This window comes from Bos javanicus, chromosome 9 (assembly GCF_032452875.1).
Source record: "Bos javanicus breed banteng chromosome 9, ARS-OSU_banteng_1.0, whole genome shotgun sequence".
NCBI classification, from domain to species: domain Eukaryota; kingdom Metazoa; phylum Chordata; class Mammalia; order Artiodactyla; family Bovidae; genus Bos; species Bos javanicus.
Window position 1 is genome coordinate 26,169,861 of NC_083876.1, and position 25,050 is coordinate 26,194,910.

A 25,050-nucleotide genomic window follows, 5' to 3' on the forward strand; every position below is an offset into this window, starting at 1 on the left:
GACAGGGTTTCTTCTCTACATCTATATCAAATAAAGATGGCTGATACATAAGGAGCTGAATATTTAAACACTACATGTTGCTTATATATCTGTATATTTACAAGTCATAAGATAAAATATTCAGGATATGCCAGATATTTCTTTAATATGAGTTTGATATTAAGTCCACACAGTAGCAGTAGATCGAAATGACAACATGGACCACCTCTGAGCCTATGACATTCTTTACAGGACATACAAACACCTGGAATAAGACATTAATCAATGTATCTACTCCCCTCTTCAAGCTGTTTACATTTAGTTTAATAAAATGCCCACAAACTATCTTAAATCCCAGTTCTATTGAACTAGAATTCAGCTGTTTATTTTCATACAGATTCTGCTTAATTCTAAGGTGGAAAAATAACAATAAATGTACTGCTAAATATCCAACCTATTTTATAACTAAATCAGTACACATCTGCCTACAAGTATTTATCTCCACTTTCACCAAGAATTGAAGATTTATTTTATCCTTTAAGTGGGAAATGATAACTAAATTAACTGTTATCTATTACTGTTCCCAGTGAGATTTAGTCTATGTATAAAATTATTTTAATATATGCATTTGCCTCCGTGGCTTTGATATTGGGAGGGATGAATTAGAAACAATAATTATGAGAGGTTTTGGAGATCCGATGACTAACTCTTCGTTCCTAACTTATCTCACTATTCTAATTCTCCACAACACAGGGATATTTTTTTTTTTTAATAATGTTATTTTTGGCTGTGCTGGGTCTTCGCTGCTGTGCGGGTTTTCTTTCGCTGTGGTGTGTGGGGGCTACTCTCTAGGTGCGGCGTTCGGGCTTCTCATTGCAGCAGCGCTTCTTGTTGGGGAGAAGGGCGTGGGCTCCAGGGCACACAGGCTTCCGTAGTTCCAGCACGTGGGCTCAGTAATTGCAGCTCCCGGGCTCCAGAGCACAGGATCAACAGTTGTGGCACATGGGCTTAGCTGTTATGTGGCATGTGGGATCTTCTTGGATCAGGGATGGAACCCACGTCTCCTGAATTGGCAGGCAGATTCTCTAACATTGAGCCACCAAGGACGCCCCAACACAGGGATTTTTTAAAAGCAAACATATATGCAAAGCCTTCAAAGACCTGATTAAAAGCATGTAGCTAGAATTACTTGCCCAATTGTGAAATAAACAATAATAAGGGCAAAAATGAAACAATTCTAGACATGCTAAGACTCCTCTGTGCCTTTTCTAGGGCCATGACTTAAGGAAGCACTTCATTAAGTGAATGTGCAAGTCAAGAAGGACAATGTTACCACATACAAAAAAGGTGTAAGAAATTTCAGCGAATGGGTTCCAAAGCAATCAGTCCAATTTAGAACAGGAAGTCAGCTGGTTTCAAGAATGTCTTCAAAAAATAACAATGGAATATACAACAAGCAATAAAATTTATGAGGAACTAAATATTAAATAACATGATAAATAAAGTAGATACTTCTATTCCCAATAAGGAAGGAAGAAAAACAGTAAGGACTTTCAGGAAAAGCAAAACAAAACAAAGGGCATGGAAGGTTCAAATATGAGGCATAACACACTAGAGCATAACTGAGTTAACAGAGTACACAAAGATGCAAGGGGCATGTTTCCTAGAAGTTGGGATTCCATAGACAGGGAACTGTAATCCTTGTTCCGTAATTATATGTTCTTGATACGTAAACACTCAACTGGTTTTCAAATATTAGAATCGTTCTTTAGGGAAAAAAGTAGTAAACATTAGAATAGAGTGTGGAGGTTATTAAATTTGACGATATAAAAACAAAGTTACAGCTTACAGAAAATGGGAAACAGAAGCAGCAAGAATTGCAGGATGACTAGATCCTCATATATACCTAAAACTGTTAGACACGGGACAGAAGTCTCTATACAGTATTTAAAGATGAGAGATAATCAAAAGAACTAAAATGTAACTATGAAAAACTGGAATAGAAAGACAGGGAAAGGGTAGCTAAGCAGCAGGAATCCTGTAGTGTCAACTGTGGTTGCCTCTATTTGGTAAACTATTCTGTAAAAAATAAATAAGATGTTGATTTCAAAATCATTTGGTGTCTCCTGCCATGTTAGTTTTTTTAAAGCCATACTCTAACTTCAATTGTCCTCTAATGTAATGTACTTTGGCCACCTGATGCGAAGAGCTGACTCACTGGAAAAGACCCTGATGCTGGGAAAGATTGAAGGCAGGAGGAGAAGGGGACAACAGAGGATGAGATGGCTGGATGGCATCACCGACTCAATGGACATGAGTTTTTTTTTTTTTAAATTTTATTTTATTTTTAAACTTTACATAATTGTATTAGTTTTGCCAAATATCAAAATGAATTCATCACAGGTATACATGTGCTCCCCATCCTGAACCCTCCTCCCTCCTCCCTCCCCATACCATCCCTCTGGGTCGTCCCAGTGCACTAGCCCCAAGCATCCAGTATCGTGCATTGAACCTGGACTGGCATCTCATTTCATACATGATATTTTACATGTTTCAATGCCATTCTCCCAAATCTTCCCACCCTCTCTCTCCCACAGAGTCCATAAGAGTGTTCCATACATCAGTGTCTCTTTTGCTGTCTCGAACACAGGGTTATTGTTATCATCTTTCTAAATTCCATATATATGCGTTAGTATACTGTATTGGTGTTTTTCCTTCTGGCTTACTTCACTCTGTATAATAGGCTCCAGTTTCATCCACCTCATTAGAACTGATTCAAATGAATTCTTTTTAATGGCTGAGTAATACTCCATTGTGTATATGTACCACTGCTTTCTTATCCATTCATCTGCTGATGGACATCTAGGTTTCTTCCATGTCCTGGCTATTATAAACAGTGCTGCGATGAACATTGGGGTACACGTGTCTCTTTCCCTTCTGGTTTCCTCAGTGTGTATGCCCAGCAGTGGGATTGCTGGATCATAAGGCAGTTCTATTTCCAGTTTTTTAAGGAATCTCCACACTGTTCTCCATAATGGCTGTACTAGAGCTTGAGAAAGAAGAATGGAACTGGAGGAATCAACCTACCTGACTTCAGGCTCTACTACAAAGCCACAGTTATCAAGACAGTATGGTACTGGCACAAAGACAGAAATATAGATCAATGGAACAAAACAGAAAGCCCAGAGATAAATCCACGCACATATGGACACCTTATCTTTGACAAAGGAGGCAAGAATATACAATGGATTAAAGACAATCTCTTTAACAAGTGGTGCTGGGAAATCTGGTCAACCACTTGTAAAAGAATGAAACTAGAACACTTTCTAACACCATACACAAAAATAAACTCAAAATGGGTTAAAGATCTAAACATAAGACCAGAAACTATAAAACTCCTAGAGGAGAACATAGGCAAAACACTCTCTGACATACATCACAGCAGGATCCTCTATGACCCACCTCCCAGAATATCGGAAATAAAAGCAAAAATAAACAAATGGGACCTAATTAACCTTAAAAGCTTCTGCACATCAAAGGAAACTATTAGCAAGGTGAAAAGACAGCCTTCACAATGGGAGAAAATAATAGCAAATGAAGCAACTGACAAACAACTAATCTCAAAAATATACAAGCAACTCCTACAGCTCAACTCCAGAAAAATAAATGACCCAATCAAAAAATGGGCCAAAGAACTAAATAGACATTTCTCCAAAGAAGACATACAGATGGCTAACAAACACATGAAAAGATGCTCAACATCACTCATTATCAGAGAAATGTAAATCAAGACCACTATGAGGTACCATTTCACACCAGTCAGAATGGCTGCGATCCAAAAGTCTACAAATAATAAATGTTGGAGAGGGTGTGGAGAAAAGGGAACCCTCTTACACTGGACATGAGTTTGAGTGAACTCCGGGAGTTGGCGATGGACAGGGAGGCCTGGAGTGCTGCAGTCCATGGGGCAGCAAAGAGTTGGACATGACTGAGAAACTGAACTGAACTGAATGTACTGGTTTTCTTTCTTATAGGGAATTTCATATGTAATTCAGTCTTTTTTTAATTTTATTTTATTTTTAAACTTTACATAATTGTATTAGTTTTGCCAAATATCAAAATGAATCCACCACAGGTATACATGTGTTCCCCATCCTGAACCCTCCTCCGTGTAATTCAGTCTTATGATTGATTTATGACGACACATTCTTTGAAGAAGAGTGAGAAGACTGTCCAATTCTTACTCCTCAGAGTAGAGCTGTACTACAAATTAGCCCCTAAGTTTCTTCCTTCTTCTTGACCATACTTCCCTTGATTCCATAACCCATGTCCTCAGAAATTTCCAGATGTCTGTTTTCCCCTCCTTCTCATTCATCTTTACCCCTTCCCTTCTGTGGCTGTGCACCACTTAGCCTGCTAATAGTTCACAAGTCTCCCCAACCTAATAAATCCTTCCTTTAATTCCACATGACCTTCTGGCCAATGATTACCTTCACTCTTCCATTTTCACTAAGATTCTTAAAAGTATAGTCTATTCTCACTGCTTTTCTTACTCACTTCTTAATTCTTCCTCAGTTGACTGCAATCCCATGTTACTGAAACATCCAGATCAACTCCAGGAAATAGTTATTCATTCATTAATTCAATAAATATTTATTTGCTCACTGATAAAAGCCAACATGGCTTCTGCCCTTAAGGAGCTTGTAGTCTAATGTTGTTGCTGTTGTTCAGTCACCTAGTCATGCCCAGCTTTTGACCCCATGGACTGCAGCATGCCAGGCCTTCCTGTCCCTGACTATTTATCTCCTAAAGTTTGCCCAAGTTCATGTTCATTGCACTGGTGATGCCATGCAGCCATCTCATCCTCTGATGCCCTCTTCTTCTGCCCTCAATGTTTCCCAGCATCAGGGACTTTTTCAATGAGTCAGCTGTTCACATCAGGTGACCAAAATATTGGAGTCTCAGCTTCAGCATCAGTCCTTCCAATGAATATTCAAGGTGCATTTCCTTTAGGATTGACTGGTTTGATCTCCGTGCTGTCCAAGGGACTCTCAGGAGTCTTCTCCAGTATTAGTTCAAAGGCATTGATTCTTTGGCACTCTGCCTTCTTTACGGTCCAACTGATGGACGTGATAAATTGTACAACTAAACAGATACTCATAGGCTATGATAAAATGCTATGAAGGAGAAGGAGAAGGCATGAAGAGAGTACTCAACAGAAGGAGCTTGATCTGATCTAAGGGTCAGAAGAGGCTTGTCTAAGGAAGTGTCGGTTGATTTGAGAAATGAAGAACAAGTTAAGTTCACCAGTTAAGAAGACTGAGAGGTAGGGAGACCATTCCCAGAACAGTATATTCAGGGCACCGTATCCATGAAATGATACATGAAGTGAGATGACTGGATAATATCACCGCCTCAATGGACATGAATTTGAACAAACTTCGGAAGATAGTGAAGGACAGAGAAGCTTGGCGTGCTGCAATCCATGGAGTCGCAAAGAGTTGGACACAATTGAGAGACTGAACAACAACAACATCCATAAAATGAGAAGCGACCTATACTGGCCCTATCACAGTGTTTCTCAGTCTCTATTTTAAACCTCTTAGTTGTATGTATCTCTCTGCTCAAACTCTCTACTCTCCCAGTTGATAAGATCTGAAAGGGCCCATATCACATACGTCTTGTTTGTTATTTTATTAGAGGGAGTTGCACAGATCCTGTCACATAGTGTGTTCTCAATATGCATTATTTATTAAAAGAACAAGTATTATCCATGCCCTCTAATTGCCAAATCCAACGAATACATTTTTAATTCTTATTTTATTGTATTTCTCAGTGTCATTTAATCAGTTGGTCACTACTTCTCTCTGACCTTTGATATACTTTTGCTTCAATGACACCTTTTTTCTCCAGATGCTCCTTTCTCTCTTAGGTTCCTATTCATTCACTTTTCTCTTAATTCCATCCATGAATCACCACTTTGCATACACTCTTTGCGTAGTCTCTTCCATACTCAAACGGTTTCAACTTCCCTCCACTGGATTTCATTTTTAAATTACCACTGTACACCTCACTCCTGAGCTGCAGAGTCAGATAGCAACTATTTGGGGGTCATATCCAGTACTTTGGCCATCTCATGCGAAGAGCTGACTCACTGGAAAAAGACTCTGATGCTGGGAGGGATTGGGGGCAAGAGGAGAAGGGGACGACAGAGGATGAGATGGCTGGATGGCATCACTGACTCGATGGACGTGGGTCTGAGTGAACTCCGGGAGTTGGTGATGGACAGGGAGGCCTGGTGTACTGCGATTCATAGGGTCGCAAAGAGTCGGACACGACTGAGCGACTGATCTGAATCTGAATACACCTGTATGCCTTACAGCCATCTCAAAGTCAAATAAGCAAAACCAAACTCATAATCACTGCAAGGTTCCCTACCCCAACAACAATAAAAATAACTCTAATCTCCATTACTTTATCTCAGTTTATGATATCTGGGTACCATGATCCAGATGGTAAAGAATTTGCCTGTGATGCAGCAGACCCGGGCTCAATCTCTTTGTCAGGAAAATCCCCTGGAGAAGGGAATGGCAAACCACTCCAGTATTCTTGCCTGGAAAATCCCATGGACAGAGGAGCCTGGTAGGCTACAGTCCATGGGGTTGCTGAGTCAGACATGACTGAGCAGCTAACACTGTCACTTTTTATGGTATCATCACCATCTATTTAGGTACTTAAGCTAAATATCTAGTTATTAGCCTCTTCTCACTTCCAGCTATCTATCAAGATCAGACAGTTTCAGCCCCAGGATATTAATCGAGCCCTTCTCCTCTTCTCCAGCCTTTGACCATTACCTTAGCTCAAACAATCATCATTTCCTTCTAGACGTCTACAACTACCTTCATATGATCAACAGCAACCAACCTAAAATATTGATATAAATTGGATACCACACCATTCCCTTGTTTACAACTTTCAGTCTGGAGGATGAAATCCACATTTCTTAACATTGCATGCAAGGCCCAGGCTTCTGTTTTTATCTGTTACCCCACCTTTCACCACTTCCTTCTGTGAACCTTACTCTAAAGGAACCACAAAATACTTGTGGCTCCACTACACAACACTCATTTCCTGGCTCTGTGTCCTGTCCTTTAAGTGTTATATTCTCACCCCTGGATACCTTTCCTTATATCAAAGTCCACCCAGGAATTCTCGATAACATAGCTCTCCCTGGTTCCCCAAGATGAATGGAGATACCCCCTTTACCATGAACTCATCTATAATACTCTATGCAAAGCCCTACTGAAGCGCAACAGTGTTTTGTCATCTTCCCGCGTAACCTCTGTGTTCCCTTACGTGGGTTTCATGAGAAAAACGACCATGTTGTACAGAGCCCGTGATGGAGTCTCACTAAAAGTGCATATAAGGAGTAAAGTAAAATGACATTAATTCACTCATCAACTGTCCATTCAGTCCTGAACAGTGCCCAGCACTGCTTTTAAATGTTCAAGGTATCTCAAGGAAAAAAACAGATCAAAACCCCTGCTCTCACGATGCAAAATGTATCCACTATTTTAAATAGTGCTAGCAATGTGGTGCTATGGAGAAAAAAACAAAAAACAAAAAAACAAAGCCTATAAAGGGCATAAGGTAGGAGAAAGTGATTACTGAGAAGCTGAATTTTGTTCGAAGACATGAAGGGAGAGAGCTGGGTGTGCAGGTATCTGGGGAATGCATATTTCAGACAAAAGGAAGAGCAGGTATGGAGACCCTGAGAAGAGAACACGCCTGGTGCTTCTGAAGCATAGCAAGGAGGGCAGGGTGGCTGGAAGAGGGCAAAGGAAGTGGAAAATTAGGTCAGAGGGACAATGGGGTGGAAGTGTGAGCAGAGTGTGATGCGTCATATAGTCACTGTAAGGACTAGCTTTTGCTCTGTGTGAGAAGGGAGACATGGAGGATTTCGAGCAGGGAGTATGTAATCTTCCTTATGTTTAAACAGTCTCCTTCTGGCTGCTGGGTCAAGATACCGTGAAGAGTAAGAAACCATCAGGAGGTTGTGGAAAAAGTCTTGGAGAGAAAAAGATGTTGATGTCCTGATCCAGATTAGTGACAGTGGGGGTGCTGAGATATAGTCAAATTCTGAAGATATTTTGATGGTACAATCTACAGAAGATTATGACTGATGATATGTGGGGTGTGAGAGAATGAGGTCAGATTCTTGACTTGAGCAGCTACAAGGTTGGCGCCGCCATTCACTGAGATGCAGAGACTACGAGAAGGTCCTTGGGGACAGCAGAGGGATCTATGTTGGAGCAGTCCACGAGGGCAAGCAAGTGAAGATGCTGCTTATGCACTGGGATGCAGATCTTTCCCCATACCTCTCCAAACTGTTGATTCGCCTACTGACTGCTGCCACCAGCAAAACGTGTACCCTGTCTGGAATTCTAAGTTGAGTTTACAGCAGAAATAAAAAACAATTTTTAAAGCTGGAAATGAAATGAAAAGGAAAGGAAATGAACCATCATAGAAAGCTTTAAATCCTTTAGAAACACTGGCCCCATTGGTATCCACACAGAAAATGGGCAGAGTTTTACTCCACTCTTCTGTGTCTACACAGCTCACTAGAAATCCTCTCAGAAGCCCGCATCTCTGTCAGAGGCTCTCCATATGGACTCTCAGCCCCTTGCAGATGTTTCAGAATTTCTTTGGTAAGGGGATGTTTGGCAGTCACAAAGGTGGTTGAAACTGGCAGTTTGGGTTGTTCTTCAATGTTTCAGACATTTTGCTCAGAAGAGTATTAGGTCCCATCCATATTATTTTCTAATACACTAGACTATTAGAGAGTCTATTTATAAATATACGAACACAGAACCTAACTTCATCTTACATATAAAACAAAATATTGTTTGCATGCTTTTAATAGATAATTTTCTAATTACTATATAACTACAGAATAAACTGAGAAAGATTGATTTAGATTCTAACTCCATTTTATATATGTTTCAAAGATTTATGTGTGGTTTTAATGTATCCTGAATTTTCTAGCAATATAATCACATGTATTCATATGTATATATGCATACATTTATAAGCATACATACATACATATTTTGTCTTCAAATAAAAGGATAGGTATTGATAATATTTAAGCTTCCCTTCATGGTTTCCTAAATCCAAATTTGTGAGCCCATTTTAAATGGGTTCAAAAATCTGATTGCTTCTTCTTGTCTTTTAATGCCATGGTACCTGAACATTTACATGTTGAAATATTCACTTATTGTTATTCTATTCTACTATAAGAATAACAACAAGGGAATATATAATATTTGTTATTCTATATTATTTTGTTTATACGTATTTATTTGGTATTCTATATTTTTTTAAAATGGGGATTCCCTCATAGCTCAGTCAGAAAAGAACCTGCCTGCAGTTCAGGACACCTGGGTTTGATCCTGGGTCAGGAAGATACCCTGGAGAAGGAAATGGCAATCCACTCCAGTATTCTTGCCTGGAGAATCCCATGGACAGAGGAGCCTGGCAGGCTATACTCCATGGGGTCGCAAGAGTCAGATACGACTTAGCAACTAAACCATCACATATTAAAATTAGGACATGATTTTTAATGAAATGCTGTATGTACTAACATTATACATTTAATCTTGGGCAGCTAATCAACATCAAAGCTATTAGTCATAAAAAATGGGTCATGGATGCAATACAGTTTATATCCTAGAAAATATCTGCCACCAAACAATCAGGCTCTCCTCACAACTAACGTCTAGATTTTGGCACTTCAAGAAAACAGTAGCAGTGATAACTACTGCATCAAACTTAGTGATGTCAGGCAATCTGGAGAGTTAAAGTGGGTGATCAGTGGTCAAGGAAAAGCTATTTTATCCTCTATAAGAGGCACTATCTAAAAGCAGTCACCAGCCCCTGAACATACGTTTGCAGTGGCACGTGAAGTGCCAGAGAACTGCAGGGTTATCTAGAAAATCCAATGTTAATATTCTAAATTCTTTCCTTAGCAACCATAAGCTACACAGCTGTAGCTCAGATATAAGAACTCATAGACAGAGATTTGTGCTAATTTGATATGAACAGGAGGAAATTAATCATTTCCGTGAATCAATACATTTTTTCCCCAGAGCAGCCTTTTATAGGATTTAAGAGAATAAAATATCTGAAGGGAAATATCTTGACAAGTAAATTCCTTTAATTTCAAATTCATAATAAATTATGGATGAATATAATTCACTTTTCCCTGCCTGCCTTTTGGCCCAGTTACTTAGCCTCTCTGAAGCTGTTTCTGTATCTTTCTTACAACTTTCCTTAGAGATTTAAATGAGACAATAAATGTAACTCACACACTATTGAACCTATCATTTTATTATGACTGTTGCTGTTGTTCCGTCACTAAGTCGCATTCAACTCTTTGTGACTCCATGAACTGCAGCACGTCAGGCTTCCCTGTTCTGCACTGTCTCCTGGAGTTTGCTCAAACTCATGTTCACTGAGTCAATGATGCCATCCAACCATCTCATCCTCTGCCACCCCCTTCTCCTCCTGTGAAACATCTTAGCTTCATGAAAAAGCATTTAATAATTAAGATCTGGATGGCACACTGGAACTTAGCATCTTAGTATCACATGTGAGGATTTGATGAGATAACTAATAAAACTGCACAACGGCAATGGAGAGTAATATGTAATTAATATCAGTACATGTAGGTAGTATTGCTTTATTATTGCTGTGCAAACACCACAAAGAAAGACAGAGCACTATATACAAAGGCATTTTATGAATAAAATAAGATGGCATATTAGAACTCAGCACTCCCTGTTCACGTCTTGGCATTTCTTTAAAAAAAACAAAAAGAGAGAAGTGTCCTGCCTCCTACAAATAGGAAATATGTTGACATTGAAATAACAAAAAAGAGAAGACTCTACACATGGACATCACCAGACGGCCAACACTGAAATCAGACTGATTATATTCTTTGCAGCCAAAGATGGAGAAGCTCTATACAGTCAGCAAAATCAGGACCGGGAGCAGACTGTAGCTTGGATCATGAACTCCTTATTGCCAAATTCAGACTTAAATTGAAGAAAGTGGGGAAAACCACTGACCATTCAGGTATGACCTAAATAAAATCCCTTATGATTATACAGTAGAAGTGAGAAATAGATTTAAGGGACTAGATCTGATAGAGTGCCTGATGAACTATGGATGGAGGTGCGTGACATTGTATAGGAGACAGGGATCAAGACCATCCTCAAGAAAAAGAAATGCAAAAAACCAAAATGGCTGTCTGAGGAGGCCTTACGAATAGCTGTGAAAAGAAGAGAGGTGAAAAGCAAAGGAGAAAAGGAAAGATATACCCATTTGAATGCAGAGTTCCAAAGAATAGCAAGGAGAGAAAAGAAAGCCTTCCTCAGTGATCAGTGCAAAAAAACAGAGGAAAACAATAGAATGAGAAAGACTAGAGATCTCTTCAAGAAAATTAGAGATACCAAGGGAACATTTCATGCAAAGATGGGCACAATAAAGGACAGAAATGGTATGGACCTAACAGAAGCAGAAGATATTAAGAAGAGGTGGCAAGAATACACAGAAGAACTATACAAAAAAGATCTTCAAGACCCAGATAATCACGATGGTGTGATTACTCACCTAGAGCCAGACATCCTGGAATGTGAAGTCAAGTGGGCCTTAGGAAGCATCACTACGAACAAAGCTAGTGGAGGTTATGGAATTTCAGTTGAGTTATTTCAAATCCTAAAAGATGATGCTGTGAAACTGCTGCACTCAATACGCCAGCAAATCTGGAAAACTCAGCAGTGGCCACAGGACGGGAAAAGGTCAAGTTTTCATTCCAATCCCAAAGAAAGGCGATCCCAAATAAAGCTCAAACTACCACACAATTGCACTCATCTCACACACTAGCAAGGTAATGCTCAAAATTCTCCAAGCCAGGCTTCAGCAACATGTGAACCGTGAACTTCCTAATGTTCAAGCTGGTTTTAGAAAAGGCAGAGGAACCAGAGATCAAATTGCCAACATCTGCTGGATCATCGAAAAAGCAAGAGAGTTCCAGAAAAACATCTACTTCTGCTTTATTGACTATGCCAAAGCCTTTGACAGTGTGGATCAAAATAAACTGCAGAAAATTCTGAAAGAGATGGGAATACCAGACCACCTGACCTGCCTCTTGAGAAACCTGTATGCAGGTCAGGAAGCAACAGAACTGGACATGAAACAATAGACTGGTTCCAAATAGGGAAAGGAGTACGTCAAGGCTGTATATTGTCACCCTGCTTGTTTAACTTCTATGCAGAGTACATCACGAGAAACGCTGGGCTGGAAGAAGCACAAGCTGGAATCAAGATTGCCAGGAGAAACATCAATAACCTCAGATATGCAGATGACACCACCCTTATGGCAGAAAGTGAAGAGGAACTAAAGAGCCTCTTGATGAAAGTGAAAGAGGAGAGTGAGAAAGTTGGCTTAAAGCTCAACATTCAGAAAACGAAGATCATGGCATCTGGTCCCATCACTGCATGGCAATTACATGGGGAAACAGTGGAAACAGTGGCTGACTTTATTTTTTTGGGCTCCAAAATCACTGCAGATGGTGACTGCAGCCATTAAATTAAAAGACGCTTACTCCTTGGAAGGAAAGTTATGACCAACCTAGAGAGCATATTAAAAAGCAGAGACATTACTTTGCCATCAAAGGTCCGTCTAGTCAAGGCTATTCTTTGGTTTTTCCATTGGTCATGTATAGATTTGAGAGTTGGACTATAAAGAAAGCTGAGCACCAAAGAATTGATGCTTCGTGGTGTTGGAGAAGACTCTTGAGAGTCCCGTGGACTGCATGGAGATCCAACCAGTCCATCCTAAAGAATATAAGTCTTGAGTGTTCACTGGAAGGACTGATGTTGAGGCTGAAACTCCAATACTTTGGCCACCTGATGTGAGGAGCTGACTCATTGGAAAAGACTCTGATGCTGGGAAAGGTTGAGGGCAGGAGGAGAAGGGGACGACAGAGGATAAGATGGTTGGATGACCGAATCAATGGACTTGAGTTTGGGTAAACTCTGGGAGTTGGTGATGGACAGGGAGGCCTGGTGTGCTGCAGTCCATGGGGTCGCAAAGAGTTGGACATGACTGAGTGACTGAACTGAACTGAAATAAAATAAACGACTTAATTACCCTTAATTCATAAATCACATTACTTATATATCAGCCTACGAAGTGTATAACTTCCTAATTAATTCTCTCTTCAATGCTTTGTAAAATGTCCTAAATAGTGATACGTGGTTATTTATGTAAGAGAAAAATTCAAGTGGTCAGCTGCCTGTCATCTTGTTGGCTATGACTGTATTTTTTCCACATTATATAAATGTTTACATAAATATTTCTCTTATCTGACATTAAGGAAGAAGGTAATTTGCAGCAGAGATGTTTAAATTTTCCAATTTAAAAAAGCTAACCATTTTGAGAAATAGTAACCCAAACTTTGCTTTAGTAAACCATTTATTCAAAGTGTAACTTTTAGTGAGGATAAAAATGAAAATGCAACAGTCACATCCTTAGAGATTGCAGGGGCAAACGTAGATGCGTAAGCAGCTCCAGAAATCTGATGTTAGAGTCCTTCTGTTCCCTTGTTAGGTTTTATTTACTTTTTTTTTTTTTAATTTTATTTTATTTTTAACTTTTACATAATTGTATTAGTTTTTCCAAATATCAAAATGAATCCGCCACAGGTATACATGTGTTCCCCATCCTGAACCCTCCTCCCTCCTCCCTCCCCATACCATCCCTCTGGGTTGTCCCAGTGCACTAGCCCCAAGCATCCAGTATCGTGCATCGAACCTGGACTGGCAACTCGTTTCTTACATGATATTTTACATGCTTCAATGTCATTCTCCCAAATCTTCCCACCCTCTCCCTCTCCCACAGAGTCCATAAGACTGTTCTATACATCAGTGTCTCTTTTGCTGTCTCGTACACCGGGTTATTGTTACCATCTTTCTAAATTCCATATATATGCGTTAGTATACTGTATTTATGTTTTTCCTTCTGGCTTACTTCACTCTGTATAATAGGCTCCAGTTTCATCCACCTCATTAGAACTGATTCAAATGTAAGAAAGCTGTGGTACATATACACAACGGAGTATTACTCAGCCATTAAAAAGAATACATTTGAATCGGTTTTATTTACTTTTAATCATGAACTATTTCCAACATTTAAAAATTAAAGATAATGGTATAATAGACATGCATGAATTTATCACCCATTTTTAATAACAGTAACATATTACAATATTTAAGAAATATTTTTGAAGAGATAATACTTACTTATATATGCATTTTAAATATAATTGTTTCTTTCACTTCCTACTGGCTTTAAACTGGTTTGCCCCAAAGTATTGGGTAAAAGGGACTGAAAATATGTTCAGCTTTCTTTTAAAGTACATATTTTTAAAAATATACTCAATTCAAAATATAAGAACAAAGTATTTTGTTATTAAATTATTTAAATTTAAATTATTAAATAAGCATTTAAAAATACTTGAAATGCTAAATAATAAGAAATGATCATACATAAATAGTTTTTCAAGCTATTCTGGTGATAAATTGTTTCAATCTTTTAGGAAAACAAATTGGCAATATGTACCAAATATTGAATATATTGATGTCCTTTAACCTAGTGATTCTATCTTAAGAAAAGGTCCAAAATATGGAAAAATATATATTCCAGATGAATATCATTAACAAATTATAACATAGGGATATATTTTTAAAGAATTCCAAACCCAAACAAAACCAGCTTTGGTATCTAATAGGTGGAGGATATTTAAGCAAATATTACATAGTTAATAAATGTTGGGATTCCCTGGTGGCTCAGATGGTAAAGAATCTGCCTGAAATGCAGAAGACCTGGGTTCGATCCCTGGGTTGGGAAGATCCCCTGGAGAAGAGAATGGGAACCCACTTTAGTATTCTTGCCTGGAGAATTCCATGGACAGAGGAGCTTGGCAGGCTACAGTCCATGAGTTGCAAAGAGTCGGACATGACTGAACAGCTAACACTTTCACTTTCTTTCACTTAATACATGCTATAAAACTACTTAGTAACTTAAGAATGGTTTGAAAAGTTAAATGGAAAAAAACACGGGATATCAAATTATCCCCATATTACGATTCTTTTTTAAGTTACTTAAATAGGGGAAAGATCAAAGAGCAACAAGACACTGATATGTTAATAGTGAGTATACTAGAGTGGTGAATTCTTTTTCTCTATTTTTCAAATTTCTATCATATGTTACATGACCTTTATGAAAAAAATCACTTAAAAATCAAAATAATTATCAAAATTATGGATCAATCTAATATACACATGCAGGGTACATAAATATACTTTGGTCCCGACAAAATTTTAAACACACTTGATTATCATTAATAAAAACATATTCATATGAAAATATATGACAATTGTTTTGCTCACTGGAAGCACTATATGAAAATTTTTTTCATAAGCTCCTAGCATCTTCCGTTTTCACTTATAAATCTTAAAAGAGTATTTAGGAAAATAAAGCCTTGGCCCATAAAAAAAAGTATTAATTCACTGAGTAATCTCTCCCTGTGGATTTCTACTCTTAGAGAGGTTTCATGGGCAAAAATAAAATTTATGGCCCAACAACAACAAAATCAGAATTAAGAAAATACAAAATTTTAAAGTCACATGCTTCAAAAAACCTAAAACAATCTGTATTCAAAACAAGTCATAAAATATGATGTAACCTGACACAGATTTCATATGGAACCTGAATCTCACCAGAAAGTGGGTTCTCTGCTCCACATGGAATGAATGTAAACTCATTCCATGGTTCCTCGGCCCCTTTCCCTTCTAATCAGAAGGTAATTCCTTTTAAAACCTCAACTTTTTAGCTATTATTTCAAAAGAAAACCAGCATCCATGATTTCTCTTAACTGTTCATATTTGTTAAAACTGTGGGGAACCGTCAGCGCATTCGGTAAATTCCTTACAGTTGGGTGCTTTTTCTTTCAATAAATCAGAGTCTATTTAATGTTAGATGGAAGGATTACAGTAACAAATGTTATGTTTTTATGTACTATCTCAAATATCCCTAACATGTAATGTTGCAGTATTCTTCATTGAGAACACATTCTGTGAGCCAGGCCAACTGGCAACTGTTTCACAGCTTTTCAGAGAAATATAAAGTATTATGAACAAAGTGTCAAATAGAATGACTTAAACAGGGCTCCTGAACTCCTACTGGCCTTTATTTAGTTTGAAACGGAGCAGTAGCTTTGAATAAACTGAAAAGGCAGGAGGAAGGGGGAAAGGCCTCATTCTCCCATTGTTCTTCAACGGGTGAAAAATAAGTGTACAGAGCAACCGATGCAGCAATCTGAAACAGTCTTAAAACCAAAGGGATAACTGTAGATGGATTTGCCTTCTACAGACAAACAAAGGAAGCTTTTAAACTCAGACATCCATAGATACCACTTTTAATAGGGCCAGGCCATCCAAACTATTTCAAAATTTTCTTCCAGTTGCTAAGAACACAACATGTTATTTTAGGCAATGCTTTACTGACTATTAATATACATATAAACTAGTGACACTGGTGTAGTCAATCTGTGCGCATATATATATATATTCATCTATATATTTCATGTATATTTTCATCTATAAGCTTCAGAATATACTTATACTACTTCAAGTTGGGTTCACATGATTAATTTTTAAAATTTTTCTGATAATTCAAATTTCCTTTACCTTGGTGCTAAGTTCTCCTGAAAGAAATGGCAAAATTATTCTTGAAAGAAAATTTGGCCCAGTTTAGACATGATTTTCAAAAATAAATTTGGCAAAAAATGAAAACCACACATGGTGGAGTATACGTATACATATATACACATATAATTTTCTGCATTGAGCTTTAGAAAGAGAAAAACTTCAACAGATCCCTACCCGGTAAGCATCAAATCCAAAGTTTTCTGGCTGGATTTATGTGCTGATTTCTCTATAGGAGAAATTCCTTTCCCTGGCTATCTGCACAGTTGACTTTCAACATCTAGGTCTCTGCTCAAACGCCTGCTGACTCTTGATTATTTGCATGATTATCAAGAGAAAATTGAAAAATGGGATCCATAAAGACCTGAAGCTTTTAGCTTCTCCCTCACCAGATTTACTAAAAAAGGAAATGGCCAGTTTAATATAATCCTAAAATGATAAGCAATGTCAGAGAGAAACAAACAAAAACAAAGGCTTACAAGGATTCAGAGCCTACCTAATTGAGAAGTGATTATAGTGTAGTTTGCTAGTGTAAACTAGAAATAATACTTTATATACTTTTTATATGAGTTTTTTCCTATATATAAATTTCCATTTTTAAATGGAAAATAAGGATTTTGAAGTTTAAGACCCATAGTTACATGTAGACTCCTTAAATTTTGAACTATCGCCAGTCCAGGTTCGATACAGGATGCTTGGGGCTGGTGCACTGGGATGACCCACTGCACCAGCCTGGATGGAACGGGGAGGGAGGTGGGACGGGGGTTCAGGATGGGGAATATGTGTACACCCGTGGCGGATTCATGTTGATGTATGGCAAAACCAATACAATATTGTAAAGTAATTAGCCTCCAATTAAAATAAATAAATGTAAATTAAAAACAAAGCAAAACAATGAAATATAATGGGAATAGAAATATACACTATATATTTTTTCTATATAAAATCTTCATTTTAGCTATATAATTACTCTTCTAAAATGAAACAGCAAGTATTCTTTTTCTCCACGCCTGCATTAGGAAAGTTACACATAGAATCACTTCAACATTGTAAATATTATCGTTCAGTGACCCCCTTCCTCCTAACGGTGGTCTCACCTTGCACTTTGGACACTTCTGGGCATTCCGCTGCCCATGCTCAATTTCGCTGGCCCAGTGACGCAACAGTTTGTCTCCTTTTTTGTACTCCTTGCAGTTAACACCTTCATGCCAAGGAGAGTGGCACTTAAAACACCAGACGAATTGGCAAGTGGGGCACTGGATCTGTGTAAGGAAAAGTAATGTTAAGTACTAGTGGATATATTTAAAGTGTCTAAGAAGATAAGAATGGTGATGCTTGGAGAAATTAGCTGAAAGGCTATAATTGGTCCAAATTTAAAATACCTCCCCCTGGATAAAACCAAAACTACAGTAAGATATGACTATTCTTATATTAAAGGAGGAAAGAACGGCTTTGGCCTGGATGATCTGGCTGTCTGTAGACCAGTAGAACTAAACACTTGGGATGCTTTGGAAATCAATTTGGCCTTAAGAAAAGCCCTCAATTGAAACACAGAGGTAAAATCTGAAGGTCAAAATGCCCCGAATCCCTACTCAGGCTACCACCCTGGAACTTGCCTGGCCCTTGAACCAGCTTCCCAGGCATTTCCATTGCTCTTGGCTTCATTCACTTTTGTAAAATCAAAGCCCCGCCCCCCCAAGATGTTTCATCAAATAAAAAACACTCCAGCAAATGAACCACTACACCAACATTTGCTATGATAATGGATATCCCTGGTTTGCTATTCATATAAGGGAGATTAATCATAAAAATAATATGAAGGATCTTATTAGAAAACTGAATGTATGGTGGTCTTGTGGCCTGTACCTGGGAAACTATCAGAAGATATCTTTGTATGGTCACTATGCAGAGGTGTATAGAATGCATGTATATGTTTTAAAAATATCTGTCTTCCTCTTGACAAGAAAGACATTTTATCTGACTTTCTGCATTTTGAATAACAATGGAGTATCCCACTCTCAAACCATATTTCTGGTCCTCACTCTAGAAACGTATGGGCATAACTTGACTTTTCTATTTGATTAAAGTGATTAATAAAATGTGTCACTATAAACAATGTAAGTGACTATTCTCTGTGCTCCTGCTTCTTACTTCACTGGGCAAGAGTGAATTTACTGACTATACTTTGAAGATGAGTTAGCAAGTCTTTTGGTAAACTGTACACAATGTCGCTACTTTCTTTTTTTGAAAACAGTGGTTCCAATCTACAGGGTAACTGAATGGCAGTTACAGTCAACTCTTCTGTTATAACTCTAAGCACTGCAACATGCAGTCAAAATAGATAATGTTCTTCCTGTGCAAATATGAGCAACAAAAATACTTTTGCTTCTAACTTGATGGCAAAATAAAACAGCATTTTGTCATCAATTTTTAAAAATCTTCATGTATATTTATTAAAATGCTGTTATACGATAATGTTTATACTGTTGTATTACATGCATTATTTATTTTTATCAACAAACTAATGCTCCAAAGTCAGTATGAACAACATAAGTTTACAGATGAGGAAACTTACGCTCACAGAGATTAAATAACTTGCCCAGAGACACAGAGCAAGTAAAATTGTGACTCCAAGGCCAGCATTCTTTCCATTGTGTTAAAACACTTCCTCATACTAAACAGCATTCTTACTTTGATGATTGAAAAGTAAAATGTCAAAGTCGAAGAAAGTCATGTGGTTAATCTAATCAGTAAATTAGAATTCTAGAACACTAAAAATATAAGGTTAATTTTGAAAATCTCTTTCAAGATTTTACTCAGATAAATTAGGAAATCTCTTGTGCTTTTTAAAAAGATGATTTTTTTTAGTCATTTAAAATAACCATTTTTGCCTTTTCTGATCATTAAAGTTAAATTAATTTATTTTTAAAGTAAGAAGACTGAGTCAAAGAAGGTAAACTCCAGGTAATAAAACAATGTAAAATGATCACTGAAAACAATGAAGAACACATGTAAATATCATATGGGGCCTATAGGAATATAATTTTTTAATATAATGAATGAAATGGGGAAGTAAAAAAGACTCAATTTACCTCTTGCTTCTGCCACTATGACAGAGGGCTTGAATATTCTATTAGACATACACAATTCTAAATTACTGAACTCTACCTTTGTTAAATTAAAAAAAAAAACAAACCTTGGTTTTTAATGCCAGTCTTAGATTATATTTATGAAATGAATAGCCAAAGAATAACTGTAACATGTGCCTTGAAACTGGGATTAACTCAAAGGGTGTCAGACACTATAATGGCTCAAGGATCTTTATGACTGATGCTGAACTATCTTATCTACAGATCTCGAATGAAGACAACTGGAAATATATGGTTCTCCTAAGGTATCAGAATGATAAGGAATCAGGTATTTGGTGTCCACCCCAGGATTCTGGCTTCCAACATCACACAATAAACAACTAAGTTTCACTGCAGAACCTGCTGCCAGACAACAAAGACTCGGCAGCAAACTATGAAAGGAATTTTGCACCAAGTTCTCACGTGAAGATAAATAACTTAAATTCAGACCCACCTGCTTACTGTCTCTCACTGAAAACAGGAAAATAACTATTGCCTTACTCTGGATTCCCTCATAGCTCAGTTGGTAAAGAATCTGCCTGCAATGCAGGAGACCCTGGTTTGATCCCTGGGTTGGGAAGATCCCCTAGAGAAGGAAAAGGCTACCCACTCCAGTATTCTGGCCTGGAGAATTCCATGGACTAGAGTCCATGGGGTCACAAAGAGTCTGACACGACTGAGCGACTTTCACTTCACTTAGTTTGGATTAAAATAATACAAGGACTAACAGGCAATCCCAACCACCTTGTTATTCAAAGACTGTGGCTAAATTGTTTAAAGACTGACTTTTTCGTTTGACGATGACTTATTCACTCCAACCTTCAGTTCAGTTCAGTCACTCAGTCATGTCTGACTCTTTGCGACCCCATGAATCGCAGCACGCCAGGCCTCCCTGTCCATCACCAACTCCCGGAGTTCACCCAGACTCACGTCCATTGAGTCAGTGATGCCATCCAGCCATCTCATCCTCTGTCGTCCCCTTCTCCTCCTGCCCCCAATCCCTCCCAGCATCAGGGTCTTCCTTAACCATACTCAAAGTTGGACTCATACGAAACACCTGTAGACATTAACACTGTATCTTCCTCCATATGAAATGCCATCCCATAATCACAGACTTCCCACATGGAGTGCCTGCCTTCTGAGTAATTATATTCACATACAGGTTACCGTGCTGTATCCATGCTATTCAGAGTGTAGTGGAGCATCACCTGGGAGCTTGTTGCCGTCAAAAATTCATGTCTCACCCCAGACCTACTAAACCACAGCCTGTGATTTCACAAGGTCCCCACGTTAAAGTTTGAGAAGCACAGCTCTGAAGGACTGACCCCATCGCAGTGGCCACACCTGATCACACCAGGAATGAGTCCCTAAGCTAAAAGCAGGGGTCTGCTTGATGGCAAGCAATCTATGAGGCTGCAGGCAGAAGCTTTGTGCAAAGCATGCTCCTTGCTGAACAGAGATTAGCCAAGACAGATTTTTTTTTTCTTGAGGAGAGAAACAGGGATACATACACAAGCACTCTGCCTTTGCTATATAGGCAAAGACAGAGAAAAGCTGAGTGACCACAGCACAGATCACTGGAGATGGGAACAACAGACATTCACTTCTAGTAACACAACTGAGGGGCTCTCACGCTCCCAGGGCCAGGGTCCAACTCTCCATGAGGCCCGCACGGGTGGCAGCTAGGACCGCTTTCTTGCCCTTCCTATTTCCCTGCAGCTTTATACTAAAATACATTACATGATGGAGCTTAAGAGAGAGCATAGCCCTGCTTCTCATAACTGGAAAAAGTCCAATGAACACAATCTATTGAAACCTTTACTAGATCAAATGCTACTTGCTTCAGGATGTCTTCCCTATTTCTCCCAACCAGTTTCGGTATCTTGTAGAATTTACATTAAACATGTAGCTGTCTAATCTCCCTAACAGGCTACAAGTTCACAGAGGGCAAAGGCTGACTTCTCATTCATTCTGTATTTCCTGAGTTAAGTAACACAGAACTTCTGGCACATGGTAGGCACTTGAGTAAGTTCTTTGTAAAATGAATGATTTTGCACAGAGCAAGTATTGCACATTGGCTAACATCACATGAATTCCAAGAAAAACCAACGTGTCTAATTTACAGCCAGTGGCTGAGATGGTATTCTTGCATCTTAGATTACTGAATGATGTTTACTAAACATCATCCACATGACATTTTACAAAACATCATGATTAGTGTGTGACTCTTCTACAACAGGCAAGGCTACAAGTTTCAAAAGTTAAAGTTATCAGAGATAGAAATCTTCATTAACTTGTTCTATAATCCATGAAATATAAAAGAACCTTATATTACATTTTTTACTTTTGAATTTCCTTAGCTTTTCTAGAATCCTGGGCTACAATGACGCTCTGAGGACAAATTAAACCAACCCACTTGTTGTAAGCAAACTGTATTTTCTCTTAACAGTTCATCATGCCAATAAAGAAATAACCCACAAAATAAATACAAAATTAAAAACCAAAGAACATCCTAGAAAAGTTTTTTTGTTCATGAAATACTATACAGTCCTATAAACATAATTATTTTAAGTAAATCATAAAATCCTTACTTATCAAACTCAAAATATTAGACAACATCCATGTATAAATGTGGCATGGCCAATATGAATTAACTTGGTTTTCCAAGAAGAATTTGCTTTATTATTAACAGAACTTCAGATTAATACAAATAATAATAAAACGCTCCAAAATTCATTTTCCATTCAACAAATACTTACTAAGCACCTTCAAATAACAGATACTGAGTGCATTAATTTTAGACATATCAGAAAGAATGGAATATTATCCTCAAAAAAATTACTGAATGCAGAAAAATATCAACCTAAAAAGCTATAAAATCATGTGACAACTACTGGAGTGGAAGCCTGGACAAGTGGGAGCCACGGGAAAACTGACTCAAGGAAGGGCCAAAGGGCAGAAGTCAGAAAGAATAAGGCCTTGAAAGACGAGTGGGGTGTCCCTGGGAAAAGTCATGGGACCACAGTGCAGGCAGAGAGCCCAACCTGAGCTGCCGTCGAGGCCTGAGCAAACAGTGCATGGGGAAACAGCAAGCGCTCGCATGGAACCCGAAAAGGAGAACCGCTTTATCTGGGTCAGCCCTGAATCTCGCCAACGTGCCCGAGAAACAGAGATCAATCAGCCTTACATTAAGGTTCCTATACTCCCAACGTGGTGGTCCAGAAACTTCTCAGATGAACCATATATAACTTACGGATGTCAGACTAGAGCGTCCGAAAGAAACTAATCAATATATATGTAAATAATTGTGACATCTCATAATTATAAAAGTCCCTTCAGTAGTGTCTGACTCTTTGTGACCCCATGGACCATAGCCTGCCAGGCTCCTCTGCCCATGGGATTCTCCAGACAAGAATACTGGAGCGGGTAACCATACCCTTCTCCAGGGGATCTCCTCAAGCCAGGGGTTGAATCCACAACTCTTGAGTCTCCTGTATTTGCAGGCGTGTTCTTTACCACTAGTGAAAAAGTTCCATAACAGCTTAAAGTGGTTTTCTCAAAGAGGAGATTGTGAGGAGGTGCTGAGTATTACAGAGAGGAGAAAAGAAGTCTCCAACGCATGGCTTTAAATGCTTTCAAGGAACCGCAATCTGTTTCCTTTTAAGATCAAATCTAACAGCAAGGGTGGCAGTGGGGGAAGGGTCTCCACATGGGAAGATGACTTGACTTCTTGCTTTGATTTTTAATCCCTCAGATTTTACCTGCTACTTGGGATTCTCACCCTGAATGCAGCGCCAATAATACATAGCTCCAGGAGGCACTGCTCCTTGAACATGGTCCAAACGTGGCCAAGTGACCCTTCCCTAAATTTCTCACAATATAGCTTAAACTAAACTGGAAAATGAAAGGGAAACTTTCCTAAGGGTTGGGGACCAAATAAGGACAAAAATGCAGAATAACACATGACAAGATAACCTAAATGGAGCTGGTGTTTATTCATATAAATCACACTACCTTTTATTGGTTTCCAGGCTCCTTTTACATAAGCAACACACAAATTTATTGCACAATAGGTGGAGCTAATGGTAAAGAACCTGCCTACCAATGCAGGCAGACATAACAGACTGGGGTTCGATCCCTGGGTTGGGAAGATCCCCTGGAGGAGGGTATAGCAACTTACTCCAGTATCCTTACCTGGAAAAATCCTACAGACAGAAGAGCCTGATGGGCTATGGTCCTAGGGTCGCAAAGAATCGGACACAGCTGAAGTGACTTAGCATGCATGTACCCACATTCACTTCAATACTAACTTCTGTTTTTAACTGAGAGGCAAGCTTTTCTAGGACAGGATATTGGAACTTGGGAATAGGGATTCTGTCCTTTGAAGACAGTCCTTCCTCCTTTCTTTGAGAATCACTGTTCTATACTAATCCGTCTTGCCTGGAAACATCTTTAAGCATTTATAGACTCTTCTTCTAAACCTAGAAAGCAAGACCCAGTAGAGTATCTGAGTCTATGAGGACCCATCTCTTCACAGATGAATATCAAGTCCTGGAAGATTCTGCTCCAATTTGTATAAACCCAAACTCCCTAGCCACAGTAGGATGACATCATCCAGTTTTCAAAAGGACACCCTGCTCGGAAGACAACACAAAAGACTAACCTCTCACAGAGATACCAGCGGAAGCAGCAAGAGGGCCATCTAAGTAGAGAGTGTACATGAGAAAATGGGAGTTTTCTCTGTGACCAACAGGTGAAGCAGGAGAAAGAGATCTCAGCCTGAAGGTAACAATGAATCTTTCAAAACGGAAGGGAATGATTCTACAACTAGCAGGCTCCCTGACAATGGAAGCCTTCAGTGTCTGAATGATCACTTGGTAGGCATTTTGTAGAGAGGATTTATGCACATGTAGACTAATGCATGGGATTCCGTTACAGCAAAGGCCCCCGTCTCTGGGATCTAATGTCTGATGACCTGAGGTGGAGCTATACAGGGTGGCTCAGATGGTAAAGAATTACCTGCAATGTAGGCAACCTGGGTTTGATCCCTGGATGGGGAAGATCCCATGGAGAAGGGAATGGCTACCCACTCCAGTATTCTTGCCTGGAGA

General features: G+C 38.8%; 1 protein-coding gene across 1 annotated transcript in view; it reads right to left on the reverse strand.

Moving 5' to 3' along the window:
* Positions 1-25,050, reverse strand: part of RNF217 (ring finger protein 217) — a 132,414-nt gene that overhangs the window by 20,405 nt on the left and 86,959 nt on the right. Inside the window, exon 3 of the mRNA XM_061427378.1 lies at positions 17,909-18,073. Within this exon, the coding sequence (XP_061283362.1) occupies positions 17,909-18,073 (165 nt within the window). The remainder of the gene's footprint in view (positions 1-17,908; positions 18,074-25,050) is intronic.